Source organism: Pithys albifrons, chromosome 7 (genome assembly GCF_047495875.1).
Source record: "Pithys albifrons albifrons isolate INPA30051 chromosome 7, PitAlb_v1, whole genome shotgun sequence".
NCBI lineage: Eukaryota > Metazoa > Chordata > Aves > Passeriformes > Thamnophilidae > Pithys > Pithys albifrons.
The window spans coordinates 1256934-1281086 of record NC_092464.1 but is presented as its reverse complement, the minus strand read 5'-3'; the positions used below and the strand labels follow the sequence as shown (position 1 = coordinate 1281086).

The 24153-nt window shown below is 63.2% G+C and overlaps 3 protein-coding genes across 3 annotated transcripts; 1 reads left to right on the top strand and 2 right to left on the bottom strand.

Annotated features, from left to right (window-relative positions):
• Positions 1–3203: 3203 nt before the first annotated feature.
• On the bottom strand, positions 3204–9327 carry LOC139674360 (uncharacterized). The gene is made up of 4 exons (XM_071560585.1): positions 9048–9327; positions 6866–7264; positions 5610–5813; positions 3204–4666 (listed from the first exon to the last, which is right to left on the bottom strand). Exons 1-4 carry the CDS (start codon positions 9325–9327, stop codon positions 3633–3635), a joined length of 1917 nt encoding a protein of 638 aa, XP_071416686.1. The 3' UTR covers positions 3204–3632.
• A 1337-nt stretch (positions 9328–10664) lies between these two features.
• LOC139674180 (tigger transposable element-derived protein 3-like) lies at positions 10665–13954 on the bottom strand. The gene is made up of 3 exons (XM_071560355.1): positions 13414–13954; positions 13042–13194; positions 10665–12933 (listed from the first exon to the last, which is right to left on the bottom strand). Exons 1-3 carry the CDS (start codon positions 13445–13447, stop codon positions 11135–11137), a joined length of 1986 nt encoding a protein of 661 aa, XP_071416456.1. The 5' UTR covers positions 13448–13954; the 3' UTR covers positions 10665–11134.
• On the top strand, positions 13820–20795 carry LOC139674187 (zinc finger protein 777-like). Its single transcript, XM_071560369.1, has 6 exons — positions 13820–13972; positions 14100–14498; positions 15577–15703; positions 17284–17397; positions 17635–17745; positions 18699–20795. Exons 1-6 carry the CDS (start codon positions 13949–13951, stop codon positions 19610–19612), a joined length of 1689 nt encoding a protein of 562 aa, XP_071416470.1. The 5' UTR covers positions 13820–13948; the 3' UTR covers positions 19613–20795.
• Positions 20796–24153: the final 3358 nt, after the last annotated feature.

The following is a 24153-nucleotide window of genomic DNA, read 5'->3' as shown; positions in this document are numbered from 1 at the left end:
GGGTGACCCAGCAAGTGCCACAGCTCCTGCAGGATGTGGCAGTTGGGGTGTCCCTGTGTGCTGGGGGGGCTGTGGGGGGGACACAGCACAGGAGGGCCCCAGGGCTTAGCAGTGCCACCACCCCGGGGTGGGCTGGAGATGGGCAGGGGAGGCAGAGTGTGTGTGAGGCTGGGGTGGCCTGAGGACACAGTGCTCCTGGGGACACTGCAGGCACTGTGGGGACGTCTGGGGGACACTGCACACTGCTGGGGACCTCAGACACTCCCTGGGGACACTGTACACTGCTGGGAACACTGCAGGTTGTTGTGGACACTGCGTGTTGTTGGGGACACTGCACACATCGTGGGGACCCTGCACAATCCTTGGGGACTTTGCATGCTGCTGGGAGACACTACACACCACCCAGGGGCCTTGCATGATGCCAGGGGCACTCCTGGGGGACCCTGCACATTCCTGGGGACCCTGCACATGCCCTGGGACACTGCACAATGCCTGGAGATCCAGCACATGTCCTGGGGTCCCTCCAAACTGCCTGGGGACCCTGCACATTCCTGGGAACCTCCAAAACTGCCAGGGGACCCTGCACATTCCTGGGAACCTCCAAAACTCCCAGGGGACCCTGCACATTCCCGGGGACCTCCAAAACTCCCAGGGGACCCTGCACATTCCCAGGGACCTCCAAAACTCCCAGGGGACCCTGCACATTCCTGGGAACCTCCAAAACTCCCAGGCGACCCTGCACATTCCTGGGGACCTCCAAAACTCCCAGGGGACCCTGCACATTCCCAGGGACCTCCAAAACTCCCAGGGGACCCTGCACATTCCTGGGAACCTCCAAAACTCCCTGGGGACCCTGCACATTCCTGGGGACCTCCAAAACTCCCAGGGGACCCTGCACATTCCCGGGGACCTCCAAAACTCCCAGGAGATCCTGCACATTCCTGGGAACCTCCAAAACTCCCCGAGGACCCTGCACATGCCCTGGGACACTGCACAATGCCTGGAGATCCAGCACATGTCCTGGGGTCCCTCCAAACTTCCTGGGGACCCTACACATTCCCGGGGACCTCCAAAACTCCCAGGGGACCCTGCACATTCCTGGGGACCTCCAAAACTCCCAGGGGACCCTGCACATTCCCGAGGACTTCCAAAACTCCCAGGGGACCCTGCACATTCCTGGGGACCTCCAAAACTCCCAGGGGACCCTGCACATTCCTGGGGACCTCCAAAACTCCCTGGGGACCCTGCACATTCCTGGGGACCTCTAAAACTCCCAGGGGACCCTGCACATTCCTGGGAACCTCCAAAACTCCCTGGGGATCCTGCACATTCCTGGGGACCTCCAAAACTCCCAGGGGACCCTGCACATGCCCCAGGAACCCTGCACACTGCTTGGGGCCACTGCACATTGCCTGGGGCCCCTGCATATGCCCTGGGCATCCTGTACACTGTCTGGGGACCCACATGCTGCTGGAGACCTTGGACACTCCCTGGGGACACTGCACAATCCATGGGGATACTGCACACTCCTGGGGACCTCAGAGACTCCCTGGGGCCCTGCACTCTGCCCAAGGGTTCTTGCATGATGCCAGGGACCCTCCACACTGCTGGGGGACACTGCACAATGCTCAGGGACCCCACATGCTGCTGGGGACCTCAGACACTCCCTGGGGACCCTGCATGTTGCCCAAGGGGCCTTGTGTGATGCCAGGGACCCTCTACATTGCCTGGGGACCCCAAACACTGTCTGGGGACCTCAAACATTCCTTAGGGACCCTCCAGACTCCCTGGGAAACCTGCACATTTCTTGGGGACACAACCCACTGATGGGGACCCCAAGCAGTGCTTGAGTACTCCTAACACTGCTGGAGACCCTGGACACTGCTGAGGACCCCAAAAACAGTGGGGACCCCAAACACCACTGGGGATGCCAAATACTCCCTGAGGACCCTCTCCATTGCCTGAAGACCCTAAACGCTCCTGGGGACCCCAAACGCTCCTGGGGACCCCAAACACTCCTGGGGACCTCTAACCCTGCTGGGGACCCCAAGCACCACTGGGGACCCCAAATGCTCCTGGGGACCCCAAACGCTCCTGGGGACCCCAAACACTCCTGGGGACCTCTAACCCTGCTGGGGACCCCAAGCACCACTGGGGACCCCAAACGCTCCTGGGGAACCCAAACGCTCCTGGGGACCCCAAACACTCCTGGGGACCTCTAACCCTGCTGGGGACCCCAAGCAACATTGGGGACCCCAAACCCTCCGTGAGGATCCTCCACATTGCCTAAGGACCCCAAACACTTCCAAGGATCCCAAACACCCTGGGGACTCCAAACATTGCCTGGGGACCTCAAACACTGAGGAGACCCCAAACACTGTCTGGGGACCCCAAATACTCCCTGAAGACCCTCCACATTGCCTGAGGACCCCAAACACTCCTGGGGACACAACACACTGCTGGGGACCCCAAACACCACTGGGGACCCCAAACACTCCTGGGGACACCACACACTGCTGGGGACCCCAAGCAGTGCTTGCGTACCCCTAACACTGCTGGACCCCAAACACTGTGGGGACCCCAAATACTTCCTGGGGACCCCAAACACTCCTGGGAACCCCAAACACTGCAGGGACTCCAAACACTGCCTGGGGACTCCAAACACCACTGGGGACCCCAAACACTGCCTGGGGATCCCAAACACTCCTGGGGACCCTCCACATTGCCTGAGATCCCCAAACACTCCCTGAGGACCCCAAACATTGCCTGGGGACCCCAAACACTCCTGGGGAGCCCAAACACTGCGGGGACCCCAAACACTCCTGGGGACCCCAAACACTCCTGGGGACCCCAAACATTGCCTGGGGACCCCTAACACTGTGGGAACCCCAAACACTCCTGGGACACTTCACATTGCAGGCTCCCTGCAAGCTGTCCATGTTGTGACTCCTCTGCAGCTCCACAGGCAGCCAAAGGTCCTGGTTCTGAGCCTGGAGAGCCCAGTCCCTGCTGCCCCCGGCCTGCCCCAGTGCTGGGCACCCCTCAGAGCAGGGGGGAAAGCTCAGAGCCACCAAAGTCATTTGTGCCACGTCCTGCCCCTGCTCAGGGCTGTGCACAGCAGGGCCGTGGGACAAACCTCCTGGCCCAGCTCCCACCTCCTCCACACAAGAGATCACACACAAAAAAAGGTCTTTTCTGGCTTTTTTTTGGAGGCTTTTTTTTTTAACATAAGTTTTATGGTTATATGCAAATTAGGTCATTAAATGATTTGCATAAAATGTTCGCACCTCAGCGACTAAGTGTTCCTAACTCCCCACCCCCCGACAGGTAGTAACTCCTACTCGACTATGGGTGTCACGTGCCCCGCTGACACCCACACGTGTCCCTCGCAGGCTTGGCGTCACCTCGGGGCGCTCACACGCCTCAACACGCGTGTGGGGACACGTGCCTGGCACACTCCGGGTGCACCACCGGCCACCCGTGTCCCCCCGTACCTCCCCGTGGGGGTCCCGGTGCCGCCGGCTCGGGGCAGCGCCCGCACACACCGTGCCTCGGGGCCGGGCACCGCCGGCGTGGCACCGGGCTGGCGGCGGGCACACCGTGTCCTTGGCGGGCCGGCGCTCGGCCCGTCCCTAGCTGTTGGTGAGGAAGAGGCGTCTGTGTCTGGCGGTGGAGCTGCGCGGCCGCCCGCGGCGCCGGCCCCGGCCGCGGGTGCCGAAGGGGCTCCGGCTGGGCACGGCGGTGTCTGCCCACGCGGCGCTCCCGCTCGGCGGCTCCGGGAAGCCGGGCTCGACTTTGGGCTGCTCGAGGAGCGGGCTGGGGTCGCGGCGGGGCTCGGGGGGCGGCGGCGGTGCCGGGCTCTGCCGGGCACCGGCGCGTTCCTGGCGCAGGTAGCGCAGCTCGTCCCGGATGTCCGTGAGGACGCCGAGCAGGCGGAACTGCAGCTCCCGGTCGCGTGCCCGCTCCTCGCGCTGGGTGGCCCGCTCCTCCTGCCACATGGCCAGCTCCTGGTGGTACAGCTGGTCCCACTGCTCCTCCAGGTCGAGCAGGTGATGGATGCTAGTCCTCCAGCTGTCCCGGCGCTCCTCGCGCAGCCGGGAGCAGCCCAGCCCGCGCGGGGCACCACCGGCAGCCGGGGCATCTCCGGGGGGAGAGGCGGAGGAGGGCAGAGACTCCTCGGTCAGGGCGCCGTGCAGCGGGGACCGGGCCGGGGGCTCCTCGTCCGCCGGGGCCTTCTCCCAGGTGGGCCCCATCAGTACCCTGGGCAAGGAGCCCCCCTCCGGGCCCGGGCCCCCCGCCTGCTCCTCGGGATGCGCCGAGTCCATGCCGCGGCCCAGGGCGGGCAGGTCGGACACCCCCTCGTGCCCCCAGTCCGAGTGAGCGTCCGAGGGGTTCAAGGAGTCCTCGGGCAGGGAGGTGACGGAGCCCTGGGAGCTGCACCGGCGGATCAGCATGGCCTGGCGGGACAGTTTCACGTCCTCCTCGGCAGACATGGGGGCCTCGGGTCCTGGCTGTGCCCCCACGGCCCCGCCGGGGCCGCGCTCCACCTCCCGGCCTTCCCGCTCCTCCTCCTCCGACATGGAGGCGTAGGACACCAGGGACTCGTTTCGCAGGGATGGCGAGATGGCCGACACGTCTGGAGTGCGCAGCTCCGCTCCCGACTCGGCTGGAAGAGAAGAGGAACCCTCTGGTGAGACCCAGTGCTGGCCCAGCCCATGGGCCCTCACCAACACACAGATCCCAGTGGATCTCCATCCAGACCCCACTGGCAGTGATCAACCAAACCCCACTCCCAGCAGAACTCCATGCCGACCCAGTGATCTCCACGCAGACAACACTCCCAGGAGATCTCCATCCAGACCTTGCTCCCGGCAGATCTCCATCCAGACCCACTGGATCACCATCCTGACCCCACTTCCAGCAGATCTCCATCCAGACCCACTGGATCACCATCCTGACCTCACTTCCAGCAGATCTCCATCCTGGCCCAGTGATCTCCACGCAGACTCCACCCCCAGTGGATCTAGATCCACACCTATCAGATCTCCATCCAGACCTTGCTCCCATCCTGACCCCACTTCCAGCAGATCTCCATTCAGAGCCAGAGGATCTCCATCCAGTCCCTGCTCCCAGCAGATCTCCATCCAGAGCCAGAGGATCTTCATCCAGACCCACTAGATCACTGTCCTGACCTCACTCCCAGCAGATCTCCATCCAGAGCCAGAGAATCTCCATCCAGACCCACTGGATCACCATCCTGACCCCATTCTCAATAGATCTCCACCCAGACCCACTGGATCACCATCCTGACCCCACTCCCAGCAGACCCCCCCACCCAGGCTCAGAGGATCTCCATGCAGATCCCATGCAGACACAGCAGATCTCCACACAGATCCAGAGGGTTTCCAGCTAACTCCACTTGCAGCAAATCCTCACCCAGTGCCAGAGGATCTCCACCCAAGCCCCAGAGGATCTCCAGCCAAGTCCCAGCGGATCTCCACCCAGCCCCAGAGGATCTCCAGCCAAGCCCCAGCGGATCTCCACCCAGCCCCAGAGGATCTCCAGCCAAGCCCCACTCCAGCAGCTCCCCCTGCCCCATTCCCACGTACCGGAGCCGCCCTGCCCCTCTCCACGGCTGTAGTCGGCGCTGCCGGCGGGGTCGGGGCTCTGTCCCGGCAGCCGCGGCGCCGCCGAGCCCTCCACGTCGGGCAGGGCCGAGGGCTGCCCGTTGGTGTCGATGTAGATGCTGGGGTGGCTCACGCCGGGCTGTAGGTGCATGAAGGGCTGCTTGGATGCGCCAGGGAAGAACAGATCTGTGGGGCACAGAGGACCCGGCCTCAGCTCAGGGGCTGTGGTGGCACCGAGGCACAGACACCCCTGCCAGGCCATCCTGTGGGGTCACTCGCCCTCATCTCTCCCAGCACCATCCTGAACCCTGAGGGGTGACATCCCCTAATGCCATAGAGTCATAGATCATGGAATCGTGGAGAGACCTCCAAGGATCATCAGACCAACTCCTGGCCCTGCACAGACACTCCAACAATCCCACCCTGTCCCCCAGAGTGTTGGCCAAACACTCCTGGAGCTCTGGCAGCCTTGGGGCTGTGCCCACTGCCCTGGGGAGCCTGGTCAGTGCCCATCACCCTCTGGAGGAAGAGCCTTTTCTGAAATCCCACCTAACCCTGCCCTGCCACAACTCCAGCCATTCCCTAGGACTTCCTTCAGCCTAGAGATCTCCTGCTTGGCACAGATGCACACAATGTCTCTGGATCAGAGATACCCAAGTCTGGACCACATGGACTGAGCACTGTCGTGGCCCCACTGAAACCAGAGGGGATCCCAGTGGGGATCAAAGAGTATCAAATTAAAGAAGGAAAAAAAGAACTAAAAAGACTCGCTCCAGCAACATTTAAGGTGTTCCTGCTGATCCTGTTGATCTGGCACAGGTTGCCCAGGAAAGGCTGTGGCTGCCCCATCCCTGGAAGTGTCCAAGGCCAGGCTGGATGGGGCTTGGAGCAACCCAGGATAGTGGAAGGTGTCCTTGCTCATGACAGGGAATGAGATGAGCTTTAAGTTCCCATCCAACACAAACCATCCCATGATTTTTATGACTCGTTGATCCCAGGTTATTTCCACAGTGGATTGCTAATCCCATAGCACACCATTCCCGATCCTGGTGGTTTGATACTTGGGAATAACAGCACCAGGGCTCTGCCAGACGCTGCAATCCCAACACAGCCCCCCAAGTGTCCTTCCACAATCCATGGAACACCGACCCTTGGCAAACAGCAGACATTCCTTGGAGAGCACAGAGGGAACACCAACGCTCCCACCACCCCGTTCCCAGCGCCCCATCGCGACTGACCTGGGTCCAGGATGATTTCGGGCTCCGAGTCGTGACTGGCCTGCAGGAAGGTGGAAGCCACCATCTTCTCCAGGGGCGTGAGGCGCGGCTTGTGGAGTGGCCCCCCGGCGCGGTTCATGGGCAGGTGCTTCTTGGAGGTGATCTTCTTCTTGACGTCCAGCCGCAGGTCGCGCCACTTGTGCTTGAGGTCGTCGATGGAGCGCTCGGTGTAGCCCAGGAAGTTGACGCGGCTTTGGATTTGGGTCCAGAGCTGCTTCCGCCGCACGGGGTGAGCCCGCAGGGCCTCGGACCCGTACAGGGCGCTGAAATGCCGGACCACATTCCAGACCAGCGTCTCGGTCTCGTCATTGGAGAAGTTGGCCTTCCTCTTCCGGCCAGACGCTGGCATCGCCTGCGAGGCTGCGGCAGAGGTGGAAGGGGCACAATTGAACCTCGGTCCCCACTCCTCTCTGTCAGCTCCTGGGGGCAACAGGGGGCTGCGGGAGCCCGAGGGAGCCGCGGAGGAGGGAGCCGAAGCAAGAGCCCCGGAGGCATCCATGGCATGGGAGGCTTGGGCCGGGGAGGATCTAAAGAGCCGCTTCGGCACAGCACGCGGCACGGGCGCACCGCATCGCCTCGCCCCGGCTCGAGAGCACCTGGGAGGGGAGAAAAGGAAAGGGCAGCGGTGGGTGGTGGCACTGGGGGTGACGGCGAGGGACCCCCGGGCTCTCTCCAGCCAGAGGCACCTGGGAGCCCCCTGCCAGCTACCACGGGGGCCATGGAGAGCGTTGGGACTGTGGTGAGGGGTCATGGTGAGCACCTCGGCCACAGCATGTGCTGTGGGTGCCAAGGAGGGTGCCAAGGGGCACCTCAGGGCCAGGCTGAGGGTGATGGGGGGCACCTCAAGGCCATGGTGAGGGTCTTATGGCAATGCTGACCATGATGGGGAAAGCCTTGGACATGATGAGCACTTCAGGTTCCCAGCAAGGGCCTCAAGGACACAGCACTGACCACGACCTTAAGGACAGGTCACTGGGCCATGCAAAGGCCTTGGACATGGTGAGCACCTCAAGGCCATGGTGAAGACCTTGGTCATGACAGGCCTTGGCAAGGGTCTTGGCCATGGTGAGAACCTCAAGAGCCAGTGAAGTGAGGACCTTGGGATCATGGTGAAGCCCATAGCCATGGTGAGAGCCTCAAGGCCATGGCGAAGGCATTACGGAAGGCCTTGGCCACGGTGAACACCTCCAGCTCCCAGTGAGGATCTTGGCACCACAGCAAAGATCAAGGCCATGGCAAGTGTTGCAGGGCCATGACAAAAACCTTGGAGAAGGCCTTGGCCATGCTGAACACATCCAGCTCCCAGTGAGGACCCCGGGGCCATGGCAAAGACCTTGGAGAAGGCCTTGGCCACGCTGAACTCCTGAAGATCCCTGTGAGGATCTCCAGGAGGCGACAAAGGTCTTGGCCATGGTGAACACTTCCAGCTCCCCATGAGGACCACAAGGCCAAGGCAAAGACCTTGGCCATAGTGAAGACCTGAGCCACAGTGAACACCTCCAGCTCCCAGTCAGGACCCTGGGGTCACCACAACCAAGTCCTTGGCCATGGTGAAGACCTCAGCCATGCTGCACACCTCAACCTTTCCAAGAGCACCCTGGGGCCATGGCAAAGACCTTGGCCACAGTGAATGTCGTGGCCGTGGCAAAGACCCCAAGGCCCCTGTGAGGACCTTGGGACCACAGCAAGAACCTTGGCTGTGGCAAATGCTTCAAGGCCATGATGAAGACCTTGGCCCTGATGCCCACCCAGGCCACGGTGCCCACTCGGGCCAGGTGTGCACAGCTCAAGCTCCCAGCGAGGACTCGGGGCCACAGCACCAGCCCCCCAGCACAGCACCCACCGCGCCCTGCCCTGTCCCCCCGTGGGCACAGCGCGCACCCCGTGCCAGCCCCGCAGCCCCGCCGGGACCCCCTGCCCGGGGCAGCGCCGCCCCCGCGGGCTCGGGGGGCTCGGGGGGTCCGCGGGCCTCCCCCCGGCTTTGTCCGCTCCGCCGCCGCCGGGCACAAAGCGGCGGGGCCGGTGCGCGCCCCCCGAGCCCCCCACGCGGGGTGCCGGCCGGGGCGGGGGGCGCGGGGCCGTCCCCTCCCGCCGCGGTGCCCGCCCCGCCCCGCTGCGCCCCCCGCCCCGCGGCAGCGCTTACCTGTGCCGGTGCCGGTGCGGGGGGCGCGGGGGGCTCGGCGGGGCCCCGGCGGCGGGAGCGGGCTCAGCTCCGGCGGCGGGTAATGGCTCCCGCCTCGGCGGAACTCGCCTTCATTTCCTCCGAGCGCCGGCGCGGGCCCTGCGCGACCGACCCGCCCGTGGGCCCCCCCTGGTGGTCCCGCCGCGGAGGGACGGGGGGCGGGCACGGCGGGGGCGCCCCGGGATGGGGCATCCCACGGGATGGGGCACCCCGGGATGGGGCATCCCACGGGATAGAGCATCCCTGCATCCCGCGCCCGAGGAGGCTGCGGGTACCCCTATGGGGATGGGGCACCCCGGGATGGGGCATCCCACGGGATGGGGCATCTATGGGGCACCCGCCGGGATGGGACATCCCACGGGATGGGGCACCCGCCGGGATGGGACATCCCACGGGATGGGGCACCCCGGGATGGGGCATCCCACGGGATAGAGCATCCCTGCATCCTGCGGGTACCCCTGTGGGGATCCCCTCGGGATGGACGACTCCCCGGGATGGGGCATCCTCCGGAGCACCCCCCGGGATGGGTCACCCCTCGGGACGGGGCATCCCCCGGGAATGAGCATCCCTGCATCCCACGCCCGACGGTACCCTCCTAGGGATCCCCCCGGGATTGGTCGTCTCCCCAGGATGGGGCGTCTCCTCGGGATGGGACATCCCCGGGAATGGACCATCCCTGCATCCCTCATCCGAGGGGGCTGCGGGTACCCCCTGTGATGGTGTATCCCCGTATGGGTCCCGCCACCCAGTGCACCCCAGTGATGGGGCATCCCAGTGGGTATCCCCCCGTGCACCCACTCCCTGCCTCCCTCTCCCCATCTCCTGGTGCTTTGTGTAACGCCCGTGGTGTTGTGTTCCCGTGGGAATCCCCCGGGGATGATCCATCCCCATGTCCCGCCCTGGCAGGCACTGCAGGTCCCCTCAGGATGGTGTAACCCCGTGGGGATCCCCCCTGCCTCCAGTCCCTGCTTCCCCCACCCCAAGTGCTGCAGGTACACCTGTGATGGTGTATCCCTGTGGGGGTCTCCCCTCAGTTCACCCCATGTACCCCAGGGGTAGTGTGTCCCCCTCCAGTGCACCCACCCCTGCATCCCCTCACCCTCTCCAGGGTATGAGTTTCCCCCCATGACAGTTTATTCCTGTGGGGATCCCCCAGTGCAGCCCATCCTGCATTGCCCCCACTCTGGGTGCTCTTTGCCCCCCTGACTGTGCATCCTTGTGGGGATCCCCCAGTGCAGCCCATCCTGCATCCCCCTGTCCCTGGATGCTCTTTGCCCACTGTGATTGTGTAACCCCCTGGGGATCCCCCTGTGCACCCTATTCCTGCATCCCCCACTTTCCCACCTGCAATTGTGCATTTCTTTGGGTGTCCCCCCTGCTGCTTCCACCCCTGGGTGCTGCTTCCCTGGCACCTGGCTGAGGATGGCACAGGTAGGGGTGCCACGGGGGCCCAGGAGTGGCTGTGGTGCCCCAGACCAGGGCAAGGGAGGGGAAGGGGGAGTTTGGGGTTGACTTTGGGGTGGTCCTGCTGCTCCCAGCAGATGTGATGGTAAAATATGACACCCACCAGCCATGCTCCACTTTGCTGAATTCCAACATTTTAATGCCTGTTACAAACCTCTGGGCACCACGTGGCGACAGCAGCTGGTGGCACCTGGTCCCCTCATGGGAAGGAGCCACTGTCCCTGGCACGGGGCCACCCCTGCATCACCCCACATCTCCCCACGGCAAACACAACTACCCCACTCAGGCCAAATCCCTGCTGGCAGCAGCTCCACACCAGCTCCCGCTGGCTGCAGCAGCCACCCCTCCAGAGAACGTTCTGGAAGCAGGTTTGTGCCCCAGCGCTGCCACCACCAGCCCCTGGCACTGTGCCATGGCTGACACCCAGAGCACAGCAGCTCCGTGGCCCCTGCACATGGTGATCCCACGCAGACCCACAGCAAACCCCACGGCACACCTGCAGGGGACAGTGGCCATGCCGGGCTGGTGATGGTCCTGGCGAGCACCAGGCATGAGTGGGTCCGGGCACGTGCCAGCTGCCCCCCTCACTGCCTGGGAGGGGTGTCCCCAAGGAGGGCTCGCCCGGCGGTGGCCGACACCAAGTGCACCGCATCCTCCAGCTCGTAGAAGGCCTGGAAGAGGTCTGGCGAGGTGGCCTGGCACTCCAGGTACCGCCGCAGCGTGGCCAGGCTTCGCCAGACCTCCCGCTCCGAGGGGCAGGGCGGCACAGCTGCCAGTTCTGCTGCATCCTCACCCTCCACCATCCCCTCATCCCCATCCACCTCTGCTGGCTGCCCATCACGCTCCGGCTGCTCCCGGCTGAGCCGGCCATGTGCCGGGCTGAGGGACACGGCCTCAGTGCCGGCCTCAGGGATGAAGCCGGCGGCACGGAAGCAGCTGGCGATGAGCGCCGGGGGCACATCACCCCAAGCCTGTGCCAGCATGTGCAGCACATCCAGGAGGGTGGGCTGCCCCACGCCGCGCTCCACTGGCAGCCACCGCAGCAGCCGGCGCCGGTAGTGGCCCTTGAGGTCGTTGGCGATGCCACAGTCCAGGGGCTGGGCCAGGGCGGTGGCCGGCGGCACGAAGACCATCCTGACGTTGGACAGCTGGAGGTAGGGGTGTGCCTCGTGCTTGGCGAGCAGCAGCAGGACGCTCTTGCCCTGCCGCCGCATGGCCTCGTTGAAGTCGCGCAGCCACTCGGCAAAGAGCGCGGCGGTGAGGCCGCCCAGGCTGCCACCGGCGCGGTAACTCCACGGCATCTGCTCCAGGTTGACGCCGCGCAGGCAGCGCGGCCGGGGGCTCTCCCCCACCGCCCGCAGCGGCACCTTCTCGGAGCCGCTGGCGTTGGCGCAGAGCAGCAGCGTGAGCCGGGCGCCGGGGCAGCCGGCCGGCAGCAGCACCGCGGTCTCCCCGCAGCAGAACACCTCGGAGGGCGCGTAGCTGCGGAGGAGGCCGGGCAGCACCGCGCCGGCCCAGTGCTCGGCCGTGGGCTGCTCCGCGTCCCCTTTCTCCACCGGTGGCTTCTTGAAGGCCGCGACACGAGCCAGCCACCCGATGCTGGGCTCGGTGCCAGGCCGGCCCGGTGCCCCCACCAGCTGCTTGGCCTGGAGCTGCAGCAGCGGGCGGCCCGCGGGCAGGTCGGCGGCACGGGCACCCTCCACCCAGCGCAGCAGCGCGGCCTCCAGCGCCGCGTCCTTGCCCTCCCGCTTGCGCTTGCGCTCGGGGTCGCCGCTGCGGTGCCACTCGCTCAGGATGCGCTCCTTGTTCTTGATGATGCGGCAGATCTGGGGCTGGGACACCCCGAAGCGCTTGGCCAGCTCGCTCTGCGACACCTTGGGGCCCTCCAGCATCTCCAGCACCCGCACCTTCTCCGTCAGCGACAGCTCCTTACGCTCCTTCCGCGGTGCCGCCGTGGGCCCCTCCGGCGTGCCCGGGGTGCGTCCGGCGCAGGGGCCAGGTCGGTGGGGGCTGCCCGTGGCCCCCGTGCCCGCCGGTTTGGCGAGGCCTGACCCGCAGTGGCCGCAGGCATGGCCACGCTCCACGCCACGTGCCAGGCGGTGCCGCACCAGGTCCGGCTTCTGCCCGGTGCCTCGGCCGCACTCGGCGCATTCCAGCGGTGGCTCCCCGGGCCGGCAGGGGCGGCTCTCGAAGGTGGGCAGGGAGGGGATGAACCCCCCGTTACCGGCACCGGGAGTCACCTCCGGCTCGGCGACGCCGCAGCAGCTGCAGCCCCGTTTCCGCAGCGGGACGAGGAAGTCGGCGGGGCCGGTGTGGTGGGACAGGGGGGAGCAGGGAGGGGGGGACCCCTCCTCGATCTTCACCTCCTTCCCCAGCCAGTCTCCTGTGGAGACAGCAGCGTTTGGGAAGTGACCTCACCGGGAATCCCACGGGACGAAGCCCCTGCTCGGTGGGATCTGCCCCATGGCTCGGTCCCTTTTCCCAGTCCCACCTGTCCCCATGTCCTGCTCACGCTGGGAGGGCCCGGAGGGTGCCACGCGTGGCCGGGGGCTCTGCTGCTCCCCACAGTGCCCCACTGCCACCTCCACCACCTCGTCCCCTCGCTCCACCTCGGCCAGGATGTCGGGTTTGGTGACGGCGTAACCTGTCACGGAAACAAGAGGAGGGATGGCCGGTGATGCCACCGGTGATGCCACTGGTCACAACAGGCCAGTGCTGGCATCCCCCCCCACAGCTGCCCGTGCCCGCGGTGGCCCCGGAGCCACTCCGTGACCTCCCGCCCCCGGTGAGCGCTGGCCTCGCTCATCGCCAGGTCACGACCGGCAGCACCGGGGCCGGGGCCGGGATGGCCCCGGTGCCTCACCCAGCTCGACGGGATGCTGTCGGTCCTCCTTCATGGCACCGGCAGCGTCCCGGTCCTCGGGAGGACGCGGCAGCGACTGCTCCCGGTGCCGCTCCCGGTGCGAGGCCTCCCAGGCGGGCGGGATGTGGGAGGTTCGGCGATGCCGCACCGGGAGGGCTGAGCGGCGGGGCGCGGCGCCGGCGGTGCCCGTGGCGGGGGCGCAGAGTCCCGGCGGGCCGCGGTGCCGGTGCCGGTGCCGGTGCCGGTGCCGGTGCCGGTGCCGTCCCCGTCCCGGTCCCCTGGCGCGGCCCCGCCCCGTGTGGCGGGAGCGCGCGTGCCGCGTGGCCCCGCCCCCTTTCGGCGCCGTGCCCGCCCATTGGCGGCGCGCGGTCCTCCCGCCCGCCGGGGGGCGCTGTGTGGCGGCCCCGCCGGCCCCGCCGCTCCCAGCGCCCAGCGCGCCCCCGGCATGGCCGCTCCGCCCCGCCGCTGCTGAGCCGCCGCCGCCCCGCTCCGCCCGCTCCGCCCCGCGCCCCGCACCGCCCGCACCGCCCGCGCCATGGCCGACTGGGCCCCCGCTCAGGTAAGCAGCACCGCACAACCCCCAGCCGACCCGCCGACCCGCGTCCCGCCCCCCCCCTCCCCTCAGCCGCGAGCGGCGGGCGCGTCCCCGCGCTCAGCGCCGCGCTGTGCCCGCCGCGTTCCCGCAGGAGCTGGAGAGCATGATGGAGTCCCCGGAGCTGGGCCTGGAGCAGCCGCTGCCCGCGGCCGAGCAGGGCCCCGGCGGAGAGGCCGAGCTGCCCGCCGCGGAGATCTCCCTGACGCTCGTCACCGAGATCCAGGCCGTGGACAGGAAGGTGGACACGCAGGCGGCGCAGCTGATGAACCTGGAGGGCAGGATGAGGATGGCCGAGACGAAGCTCATCGGCTGCGAGAAGACGGCGGTGGAGTTCGGGAACCAGTTGGAGAGCAAGTGGACGGCGCTGGGCACCCTCATCCAGGAGTACGGGCAGCTGCAGAAGCGCCTGGAGAACATGGAGAACCTGCTGAAGAACAGGAACTTCTGGATCCTGCGGCTGCCCCCGGGGGCCAAAGGAGAAGTGCCCAAGGTAACGGTTCGGTGCTCCCGCTGCAAAACGGGGCTGTGCTGCACGTCTGCTGGGCTGGAGCCCTGAGCCCTGAGCTCAGCCCCACATCCTCAGCTCAGCCCCATGCCCTGAGCTCAGCCCCACATCCTCAGCTCACAGCCCCACATCCTCAGCTCACAGCCCCACATTCTAAACTCACAGCCCCGTGCCCTGAGCTCACAGCCCCACATCCTGATCTCACAGCCCCGTGCCCTGAGCTCACAGCCCCGTGCCCTGAGCTCACAGCCCCACATCCTGATCTCACAGCCCCGTGCCCTGAGCTCACAGCCCCGTGCCCTGAGCTCAGCCCCACACTCTGAGCTCACAGCCCCACATTCTAAACTCACAGCCCTGTGCCCTGAGCTCACAGCCCCACATCCTGAGCTCACAGCCCCACATCCTGAGCTCACAGCCCCGTGCCCTGAGCTCACAGCCCCATATCCTGAGCTCACAGCCCCATATCCTGAGCTCACAAACCCTTGTCCTACCCTGTACAGCCCCGTCTCTGGGCTCACAGCCCCATATCCTGCACTCACAGCCCGTTTTGGGGCAGCTGCAGTGCTGAACAGCAATTCCTGACTCCCCCAGTGTCTTCCCTTCAGCACTGGGTGAGAAGCAGCAGCACAGGTCCCATTGTGTTAATTACACACCCCTCATTATGTGTATGTGATCCCCCCAAATGCTCTGGGGGGTCCCAAACTGCTCAGAGTTGAGCCATGTTCAAGTCATGTGGCATTGTGTGGGTCACCCACCCCCTGTGCCTGGGGGCTTTGGGAACTTCCCTGCTGCCTGTCCAGAGCTGATGAGCAGCACAGTTGTGTCAGAAATGAGGTGAAAAGGAGTCTGTGCCTGGCGTGAGCCCAGGGGAGGTGACAGAAGGGGACAGGGGAAGTCCCTGTGGTGTCCCTTGAGGGACGAGGTGCGTGGGAAGGACCTGAGTGCTCCTGCCCAGGACTGTTCTGTGCGACGCTTGAGGGGTTTGAATGAGAGAACTGAATGAGAAAACAGCCCCAGGTGTTTCCTGACACAAGAAACAAACCCCTGGTGCTTCTCTGTGCAGGTCCCAGTGGCCTTCAACGACGCTTCCTTTAACTTCTCTGAGGAGGAGTGGAAGAGCCTGAACGAGTGGCAGAAGGAGCTTTACAGGCACATCATGAAAGGCAACTACGAGGCCGTCATCTCCATGGGTAACGACTGGCTGGGGGTCCCTGGAGCCTCCTGGGCATCGTGTTTTCCCGGGAGCTGGCGGATGGAAGCAGCACTGCGTCTGGCAGGAGTGGGGAGGGCAGGGGTGTGCTGGATTGGGAAGGTGTTACACAGCCCTGGCAGTGACTTCAGCCCTCACCAGCTCAGGGTAGGGGTGGAAGGACGTCCCTGGTGGTCCCTGTGGCCAGGAGAGCAGCTGGGCTGTGAGGAGGAAGAGGAGGTGGGTAAGTGAGAGGACCCTCAGAGCAAGCAAAGCCGGGGAATAGGGGAGTTCCTTTGTCACGCCAAGGTCCACAGATCCACTGCTCTGGGTGCATCAGCCTGCTGGCCCCTTAGGGCAGCAGAGGGTGCCTGTGCCCTGCCTCTGAGGGTCCTTCCAGCCCTTTCCATGGGCCCTTCCATGAGAGATAGGTTTGCCAGTGCTGCCTGGGCACTCTGTCCGACCCCAGGGAGCAAGTCCTGCTCCAGCTGTTGCTGGGTCAGAGCTGGGGAGAAGCTGTGGGTGAGGCCAACTCTGCTTTCCCCTCAGCAGCTCAGGGCACAGCATTCCCAGCTGAAGGAATGTGCTCTGCTCACTCCTGCCAGTCCTGGCTGCAGGAATTCCCTCTGGGCAACATGTTGCCTTCACAACATGTTCTCAGAAATGACCTTGCCTTGGCTGGACAGTGGGTGGGAGCACAGACACTGTCCCTGGTACTCAGGCACTTCCCTGTGCCGAGTGCAGGCTTAGCCACTTCCCTCCATCCAGCTCTGCCCAATCCAGGCCTTTTGTCCTGGTGTTTTTTTCTCCTTTCTTCCTTTATTTCTTTGAGCAAAGGTTTCCTGCAGTCCCTGTGCACCAGGGAAAAAGGTGAGGGGTAAACACTGCCCTCATTCTCCTGTTTACAAACAGTGCTGTGTCCTGCTCCTGAAGCACAGGAATGAAATGATCCCAATGAACAGGATCTGGGGATCTGAGCCTGGAGCTTAGAAAAATGTGTCTGTGCTTTAACCAAAGCCTTCCTTTGAGGAACAAGGTTTAGGGAATTGGCTCTTGTGTAAGGCCAACAGATCCACCAGAGCAGGGGTGGAATTTAATCCCCAGAGACTCACATGTGTCTGGAAATGAAGTTTTCCACTCTCCACTCCAGGGGAGATGGTGATTGTCCCCTTTCCCCAAATCCATGAGCAGCCTGTGGCTCGGATGAGCAGGAGGAGCAGTCCTGGCTGGAGGGAACCACACGGGGAGGGCACTGCTGGCAGCTCTGGTGCTGTCCCTGAGCTGAAGTCCCCATTGCAATGGATCTTAGGGAGGAGAAGACAGGAAGGCTGGAGGTGAGTGCGGACGCATTTTCTTATTCTCCTCCTCACACTGCAGGCTGGGAGTTGCTCCTCACCTGAGCAGAGTGTGCTCCTGCATCGCTCAGTCCAGGGCCCACACAAGGTGAGAGGTGCACATGGGTGGGAGCATCTTCCTAAGCCTCTCTTTCCATTCCCCAGCGAAGGAAGGTTGGTGGGCGAAGGTTTGAGTTCCTCTCCCAGGAGGGTGGGGCAAACATCCTGATCCTCTTTTTCCCTGCAGACGCTGCCATTTCCAAGCCTGACATGCTGTCACGGATTGAGCAGGGAGAGGATCCCAACGCTGAGGATCAGGAGGACTCTGAGGCTGGAGAAACCCCCACAGACCCCAGCAGTGGTGAGCCACAAGATTCCTGGGACCCGCTGGTGTTGAGATCCGAACCATTGAGGATTTTTAAGTCCTTCCAGGTGGGGAGGTGGAAGGAGATATGGGGCAGTTGTGTCTGCTCTGTCCTTGGGTTCAGGGTGGCTTTGCTTTCCCAGTTGTCTCTCACCCGATGCCTCCATCTCTCCTGGAATCCTCCAAAGCAGCTGGGAGGTGGGAGTGTAACTCCTGTTGTTTTCTCTCACGCAGAGTTTTTCTTCCCTGGGCCCGATGAGAGCTCGTGGGGTAAATACGAGGAGACTCTGGCTGAGAGCCACGAGGGCTCTGAGGAAGAGGAGGGCATGGAGGTCCCTGGTACATGTGAGTGCACTGAGCTGCTTTGGGAAGTGTCCCCTGCCTGGATGTGCTTTTGCTTTTCATTCCCAGAAGCAGCTCAGCTCTTCTGGATGATGCTTTTCCAGAATTTCAGCCTCGATAGTTACTTTGAGCCACTGTTTATACCATGTGAGACCCTTCAGCCCCAGGCACTGTACAAACCCATGAGGAAAAGAAATTTTATTCCCCTTTCCACAATTTTTTTTTTTTGCCTTTATCCTATACCTCAAGAGCTGTCCTGCTACACCTCCTGCTGAGGAACCCACTTTTTCCCTCTGGCCAGTTATATATAGCTAGATTATTTACATATATATATATATATATATATATATATATATATATATACACAAGATATTATTTGAGAGCAGGAAGGTGCTGGAGCATGTCCAGGGCAGGGAACGGAGCTGGGAAGGGGCTGGAGCAGCAGAGGGAGCTGGGGGGGCTCAGCTGGAGAAAAGGAGGCTCAGGGGGACCTTCTGGCTCTGCAATCCCTGCCAGGAGGGGGAGCCGGGGGGGAGGGTTGGGGACAGGGACAGGGAACAGGGACAGGAGGAGGGCACAGCCTCAGGCTGGGCCAGGGCAGGGGCAGGTGGGATAGTGGGGAAGTTTCTTCTTGGGTTGTCAAACATGAGAAGAGGCTGCCCAGGGCAGGGGTGGATCCCCATCCCTGGAGGGATTTCAAAGCCACGTGGATGTGGCACTTGGGGACATGGTCAGTGGTGGCCTTGGCAGTGCTGGGGGAACAGTTGGATTCAGTGATCTCAGAGGCCTTTTCCAACCTTGACAATTCTGTGATTCCAAGCCAAATCCCTTTGGCCTTGCCTGTATCCCAGGACAGCAGTGCCAAGCACTGAGCAGGGTGTGCACAGCAGAGCCCACCTGTGCCCCGGGGGAATTGTGGTGTAAATAACCAAGTGACGAGTGCTCTGCTCTGCCAGATGAACAGCCCTGCGAGGAGGAAGGTCCGGAAAGCTTGGAGCTTCCCACGTCGTTGGCAGGGAAGTGGGAAGAGGTTTTTTCCAGCCCGGAGGAGGAGATGCAGTCGAGCAGCAAGAGCCAGAGCGGGTCGGACCCGCCGCAGCGAACCCCGGCGGGCAACGGGCTGAGACGCTCCGTGCGCCGCAGGAGGGACTTGGCCAAGAAGGACCCTCCCCAGGAAGGAGCCGCGGAAAAGGGGCCGTACATCTGCTGCGAGTGCGGGGAGAGCTTCCTGGACAAGCAGCTCTTCGCCACCCATCAGAAGGCACACGCCAGGGAGGAGGCCCGCACGTCCCTGGAGCACGGCGAGAGCCCCTGGCAGAAATCCAAACCCAAGGGCCAAGGCTCCTCCCGCTCCAAACCGTCCAAGCGCCCCGACGGCGACAAGGGCTCCGGATTCAAGTACGGCGTGGTCAGGCACCAGGTGAACAACATGGTGGAGAGGCCGTACACCTGCTCCCAGTGCAAGGAGAGCTTCAGCCTGGAAGTGAGTCTCATCCTGCACCAGAAGCTGCACACGGGGAAGGGCGACGGGCCGCTGACGTGCACCTACTGCGGGAAGGACTTCCGAGACCTGTCCAAAGCCATCCGCCACCAGCGCATCCACACCGGGGAGAGGCCCTACCAGTGCACCGAGTGCGGGAAGAGCTTCATCCGCCGGGATCACCTGCTCAAGCACTGGCGGGTGCACACGGGGGAGACCCCCTACCAGTGCCCCGTGTGCGGGAAGCACTTCCGCTACAAAGAGTCCCTGAATTGCCACCAGAAAATTCACTCGCGCAACCCGCGGCCCGCGGAGGAGGCGCAGCTCGGCCTGGAGTCGGCAGGGACCCAAACCAAGCATTTCTGCGTGAAAAAAGAGACTACGCAGTAGCCGAGGAGGGGCCGGGCGGGAGGGCTCGCGGTGACCGTGACGGTGCAGCATGATGGCAGGTGACTTGTATCGCAGCTAATCCACGTGGTCATGCTACAAAAGCTTTGGTGAAGCATCCAAGGAATTCCTCTTACAGACTCTGAGCGGCCGGGCCAGGCACCTCTGCGGCCCCGCGGCGTCCCGTGGCTCTCCCGCCGCGGCGGCGGCCCCTGAGCAGGGTTGGATTTCACCTGAAGAGAATAATCCCGAGCGATTCTCCGGGGCCCGTATTTAGCAGGTGTTCCCCCACCTATCTTTGTGCATATTCAGGAGTGACAAGCTTTCGCTTTCTTTTTTCCACTCGTTTCACTGCAAGGCTGGAGGCGCGAGGAGGGAGGGAGGGAAGGAAGGAAGGTGCCATTCCCAGGCAGCTGGTCGCCCGCTCCCGTCGTGTTGCCGTGTCCCAAAGGGCTGCGAGGCCAGGATTGGGCTGAAGGGGAGAGAGGCCAGGCAGAGAGGTGGGTTAGGGCACGACACAGGATTTGTGGAAGGCGGAAAAGCAGAGAGGAGAGTGTGGCAAAGAGCAAGGTGAGAGAAAGCAGGTGCAGGAGAAGGGGCTGAGGACATTGGAGCAGGAGGAGTCGGGCAGGGCAGCGTTGGAGGCGTGGTGGGATCACGTCTCCTTTCTTTGGAAGGTGTTGATGGCACCAGTTTCCCTCTGGCCCGAGGGGATGGTGCTGCTGGGCCGACACACGGACTCCTGTCAATGAAGGTGATTTTATTACTATTTTTTAACTGGGTTTGGTCTCACTCAGGTAAGTCAGACGAGTGAAAGCAGCTTCTCCTAACCCCTGTAAAGAGCTGTTTGGTTTTTAGTTAACCTAGAAGTAGTATATTATTATTATTATTATTATTATTATTATTATGAACTATTATTATTATTAATTATTATGATGATGATAATACTCCAAGGAAAGGTGTGACACTATATCTCACAGTTGCTCTAAAACACTTCAATGTATGCGATAAACGCCCGGAGTTTTCCAGCCGTTTGTGTAAATATTGGTTGAGCTCTGGAGCTGTTGGTGTTGTTCGAGGTGCCTGTTCGTGGTGTCTCTTCGCTGTGTATCGTCAGCTGCTGCTTTGTGACCGTGTTTTGTAATAACTTTTGTAAAGTCTGTCAATACAGTGTTTCCATTCTGAATTCCGTGTGGGATGAGCCGTGGCAGCCTCTCGCCGGTTCCTGCAGCTCCTGGCTCTTATTTGGGAGCTTTGCCAGGTAATTTGTGGGGCAGGTGAATGGCACAAGCCAAGCTGAGCATCTGTGGAGCCAGGCCTGGCAAACGAGGCTGCTCCAGGTGCTGCATTTGGCATTTGGGATTCGTGTTCTTACCTTTTCCTCGGCTGGAAGCAGATTTTGGGTTTATGATCCATGAGCCAGCCTGTCCCACACACACACAGGGCTGTGGATGGATGAGGAGTCACTTCCCTCAGCCAGGCCCTGTGGCAGGACAGAGCTGGGATATCCCATGCTGGGAGAACCACCAGTGGCTGTGGCTGCTTCGGAGCTGGGATTGTGGAATCCCAGAATGATTTGGGTTGGAAGGGACCTTAAAGGATGCCCAGCTGGTGCCACACACGAGGTGCTTTGCCCTTCCAGGAACTCCCCACAGCCCAGTGTCTCTTCCCTGCCAGAGCCCAGCTCAGGGGGATGTTCCCCTCTCCCAGGTCTCCCTTGGGGAAATCCACAGACTCCCCCCAGAGCTCCAGCAATGCCCAAGGGGTTGTTCCCCCTTGAGATCCCATGTGGGAGGTGGACAGGGCAGCCTGTGGGTTGGAGCCACTGCAGGGATGTGACACTTGTGACTCACAGATCCCGGCTTTGGCTTTTGCCAGGCTGGAGCCTCTCAGCCACCCCAATCCATGCAGGGTGCCTGAAGAGCCAGAGTGAGTGACCCCAGAGCCCCCAGGTGGGATGGAGCTGCCCCACGAAGGGGGTGGTGGGGAGGAAGAGGAGGAGGGAGAAGGGGAGAGTTCAGGGAAGGAGCATCCTGTGGGATCTGGGTTGGTGGGGGTTGCCAGCGGTGGAGCTGAGCACAGATCTGAGCACAAGGGGACTCCATGAGGATACACACATGTCTTTCTGTGTTGCACACGTGTGCTGTGTGTGCATAAACACACCTGCACACATGGCCTGAGCCCAGGTGACAGGGACAGTGCTCTCCATGGACACGGCCACATCCTGATCCCGCTCTGGCTGATCACAACAAAGGGAATAAATACACCTGATCAAAACACTTAGATCTCAACAGGGACAACATGGAGCCTCCCACAGCTGGGATCAGGCCTTTCCTCTGCCCAGTACCTGCCCTGGATCCCAGTCTCCCTGGCTGCACTGGGATGTACAGACCCCCCTCCATCCCAGAGCTGCTCCTCGTGGCTCCTCCCAATGGGTCACTCCTGGATGGGGGTTGCAGATCCCTGGGACAGCCCAGGACGGGGCGGGGTGTCCCTAACTGGGGGTCCCCACCTGCTGTCACACCCCTGTACCCCCCCCCCCCAAGTCTGGGTGCCTCATCCTGTCCCCCTCGTCCCCTCTGTTTCTCCACAAACCCAAGGGTTTGCTGCCCTTCTTGTTTGGTGTTCCCAACTTCCCCCCTTTGTCAGCCCAGGTCTCCAAAGTCAGGCCTGGGAATGGGGCTGTGTGCCAGAGTGGGAAGGGATGGGACAGGGCAGATGGGATAGCCTGGGGATGGAATGAGGTGGGACAGGAAGGATGAGATAGGACAGGGGATGGGAGGAAAAGGATGGGACAGGGTGGGTGGAATAGAATAAGGTACAGGGGGACAGGATGAATGGGATAGGATGGGACAGGAGGGTGTGGATGGGATGGGATGGGACAAGATGTGAGATGGATGGGGTGAAACTGGATGGGACATGACAAGATAGGCAGGACACAACAGGATGGATGGGATGGGACAGGGTGGATGGAGTGAGATGGCAAAGGACAGGGTGTAATGAGACAGGATGGATGGATGGGACAGGATGGAACGGGATGGGATGGGACAGGGTAGCGTGGATGGGACTGGACATGGTGCGATGGATAAAAGGGGCATGACAAGACTGCACAGGATGGACAGGGATGGGGTGGGACAGGATGAGATGGACGGGAAAGGACAGAGCGGGAGGGGACGGGACTGGCGGGTCGGGTCCGGTCCGGTTCAGCGCGGGGGACCCGTCCCGGGGGTCCCTCCCGGGGGTCTCTCCGGCGCCGGGGGTGAGGGCAGGGGGGTCTCGGGGTCCATTTCCGCGGCGCCGCCGCCTCCGGCCGCCATTTCAGAGCCCGCGGGGCCCGACGGGGCGGGGACGGGCGGGGGGGGCCCGACGGGGCGGGGACGGGCGGGGGGAGCCGCGCCGGGGTCTCTCTGCCGACCCCGGGGCGCACCGAGTGCACCCCAGTGCTTGCCCAGTGCCCTCCCGTCTCTCCCACTTGCCCCTCTCACTCTGCCCCCTCCCCAGTCAAACCAGTCCCTTCCCCAGCCCCCCCCCCTCCCCGTTACCCCCCGGTGACCCCTCAGTCCCCCCTGTTAGCCCGGGAACTGCTCCAGTTCCTCCGTTTCCTGCAGCATTCCCCCAATTCCCTTGGGAACAGCTCCAGTTCTTCCCAGTTCCCTCCAGTCCCCCCTGCCAGCCCAGTTCCCTCCTGAACACTCCCAGTTCCCCCCAGTTTCCTCCAAACCCCCTCTGTCAGCCCAGTTACCCTGGGAACAGCCCCAATTCTTCCTAGTTCCCTCCTGAACAGCCCCAGTCCCTCCCAGTTCCCCCGGTCTCTCCCCAGTTCCTCCAGTAACAGCCTCTGTACCGCGCAGTCTCTCCCAGTTCCCCCCAGTCGCCCCTGCCAGCCCAGTTGCCCCATGACCAGCCCCAGTTCCCCCCAGTTGTTTCCCTGTCAGCCCAGTTACCCCGGCAGAAGCCCCAGTTAGCCCGTGAACAGCCCCAGTTCCCCGCAGCCCCTCCCCAGTCCTCCCAGTCCCCTGTGCCAGCCCCGTTTCTCCTGGTGCTGCTCTCCCAGTGCCCACCGTCCTCCCAGTCCCTTCTGTGTTCCCAGTTCCCCCAGTCCCCCAGTGCCCCTAGTCCTTCTCCAATCACTCCCAGTCCCCCCTGCCAGCCCAGTGCCCCCTATTCCCTCCAGCTCCCCTGAGTTCCCTCTAATCCCTTCGGTCCTCCAGTTCCTGCTCAGTCCTTCCATTCTCCCCAGTGCCCCTGGCCCCCTATTCCCTCCAGTCCCTCCAGTGCCCCCAGTCCCCCTGGTCCCCTATTACCCCAGTCCCTCCGGTCTCTCTGGCCCCCTATTCCCCCCAGTCTCCCCACTCTCCCACACTTCCACCACTCTCCACCAGTCCCCCTTGTCCTCCCACTCCCTTCCCAGTTTTCCCACTCCCTCCAGTCCCCTTCCAGTTTCCCCAGCCCCTGTCCAGTGCCCCCTGTACCCCCAGTCCACCCGCAGTCCCTCCAGATTCCCCCCAGTGCCCCAGTCCCTCCAGTACTTGGGTCTCCACTGT

Coding starts and splice junctions, on each gene's coding strand:
- LOC139674360 (XM_071560585.1), bottom strand. CDS start 9,327: ATGCTCTATCCCGTGGGATGCCCCATCCCGGGGTGCCCCATCCCGTGG. Junction 7,265..9,047: donor CCGCACCGGCACCGGCACAG/GTAAGCGCTGCC, acceptor CCTCTGCCGCAG/CCTCGCAGGCGATGCCAGCG. Junction 4,667..5,609: donor AGAGGGGCAGGGCGGCTCCG/GTACGTGGGAAT, acceptor CTTCTCTTCCAG/CCGAGTCGGGAGCGGAGCTG.
- LOC139674180 (XM_071560355.1), bottom strand. CDS start 13,447: ATGAAGGAGGACCGACAGCATCCCGTCGAGCTGG. Junction 13,195..13,413: donor ACAGCATCCCGTCGAGCTGG/GTGAGGCACCGG, acceptor TTTCCGTGACAG/GTTACGCCGTCACCAAACCC. Junction 12,934..13,041: donor TGAGCAGGACATGGGGACAG/GTGGGACTGGGA, acceptor CTGTCTCCACAG/GAGACTGGCTGGGGAAGGAG.
- LOC139674187 (XM_071560369.1), top strand. CDS start 13,949: ATGGCCGACTGGGCCCCCGCTCAG. Junction 15,704..17,283: donor CGAGGCCGTCATCTCCATGG/GTAACGACTGGC, acceptor TTTTCCCTGCAG/ACGCTGCCATTTCCAAGCCT. Junction 17,746..18,698: donor CATGGAGGTCCCTGGTACAT/GTGAGTGCACTG, acceptor CTGCTCTGCCAG/ATGAACAGCCCTGCGAGGAG.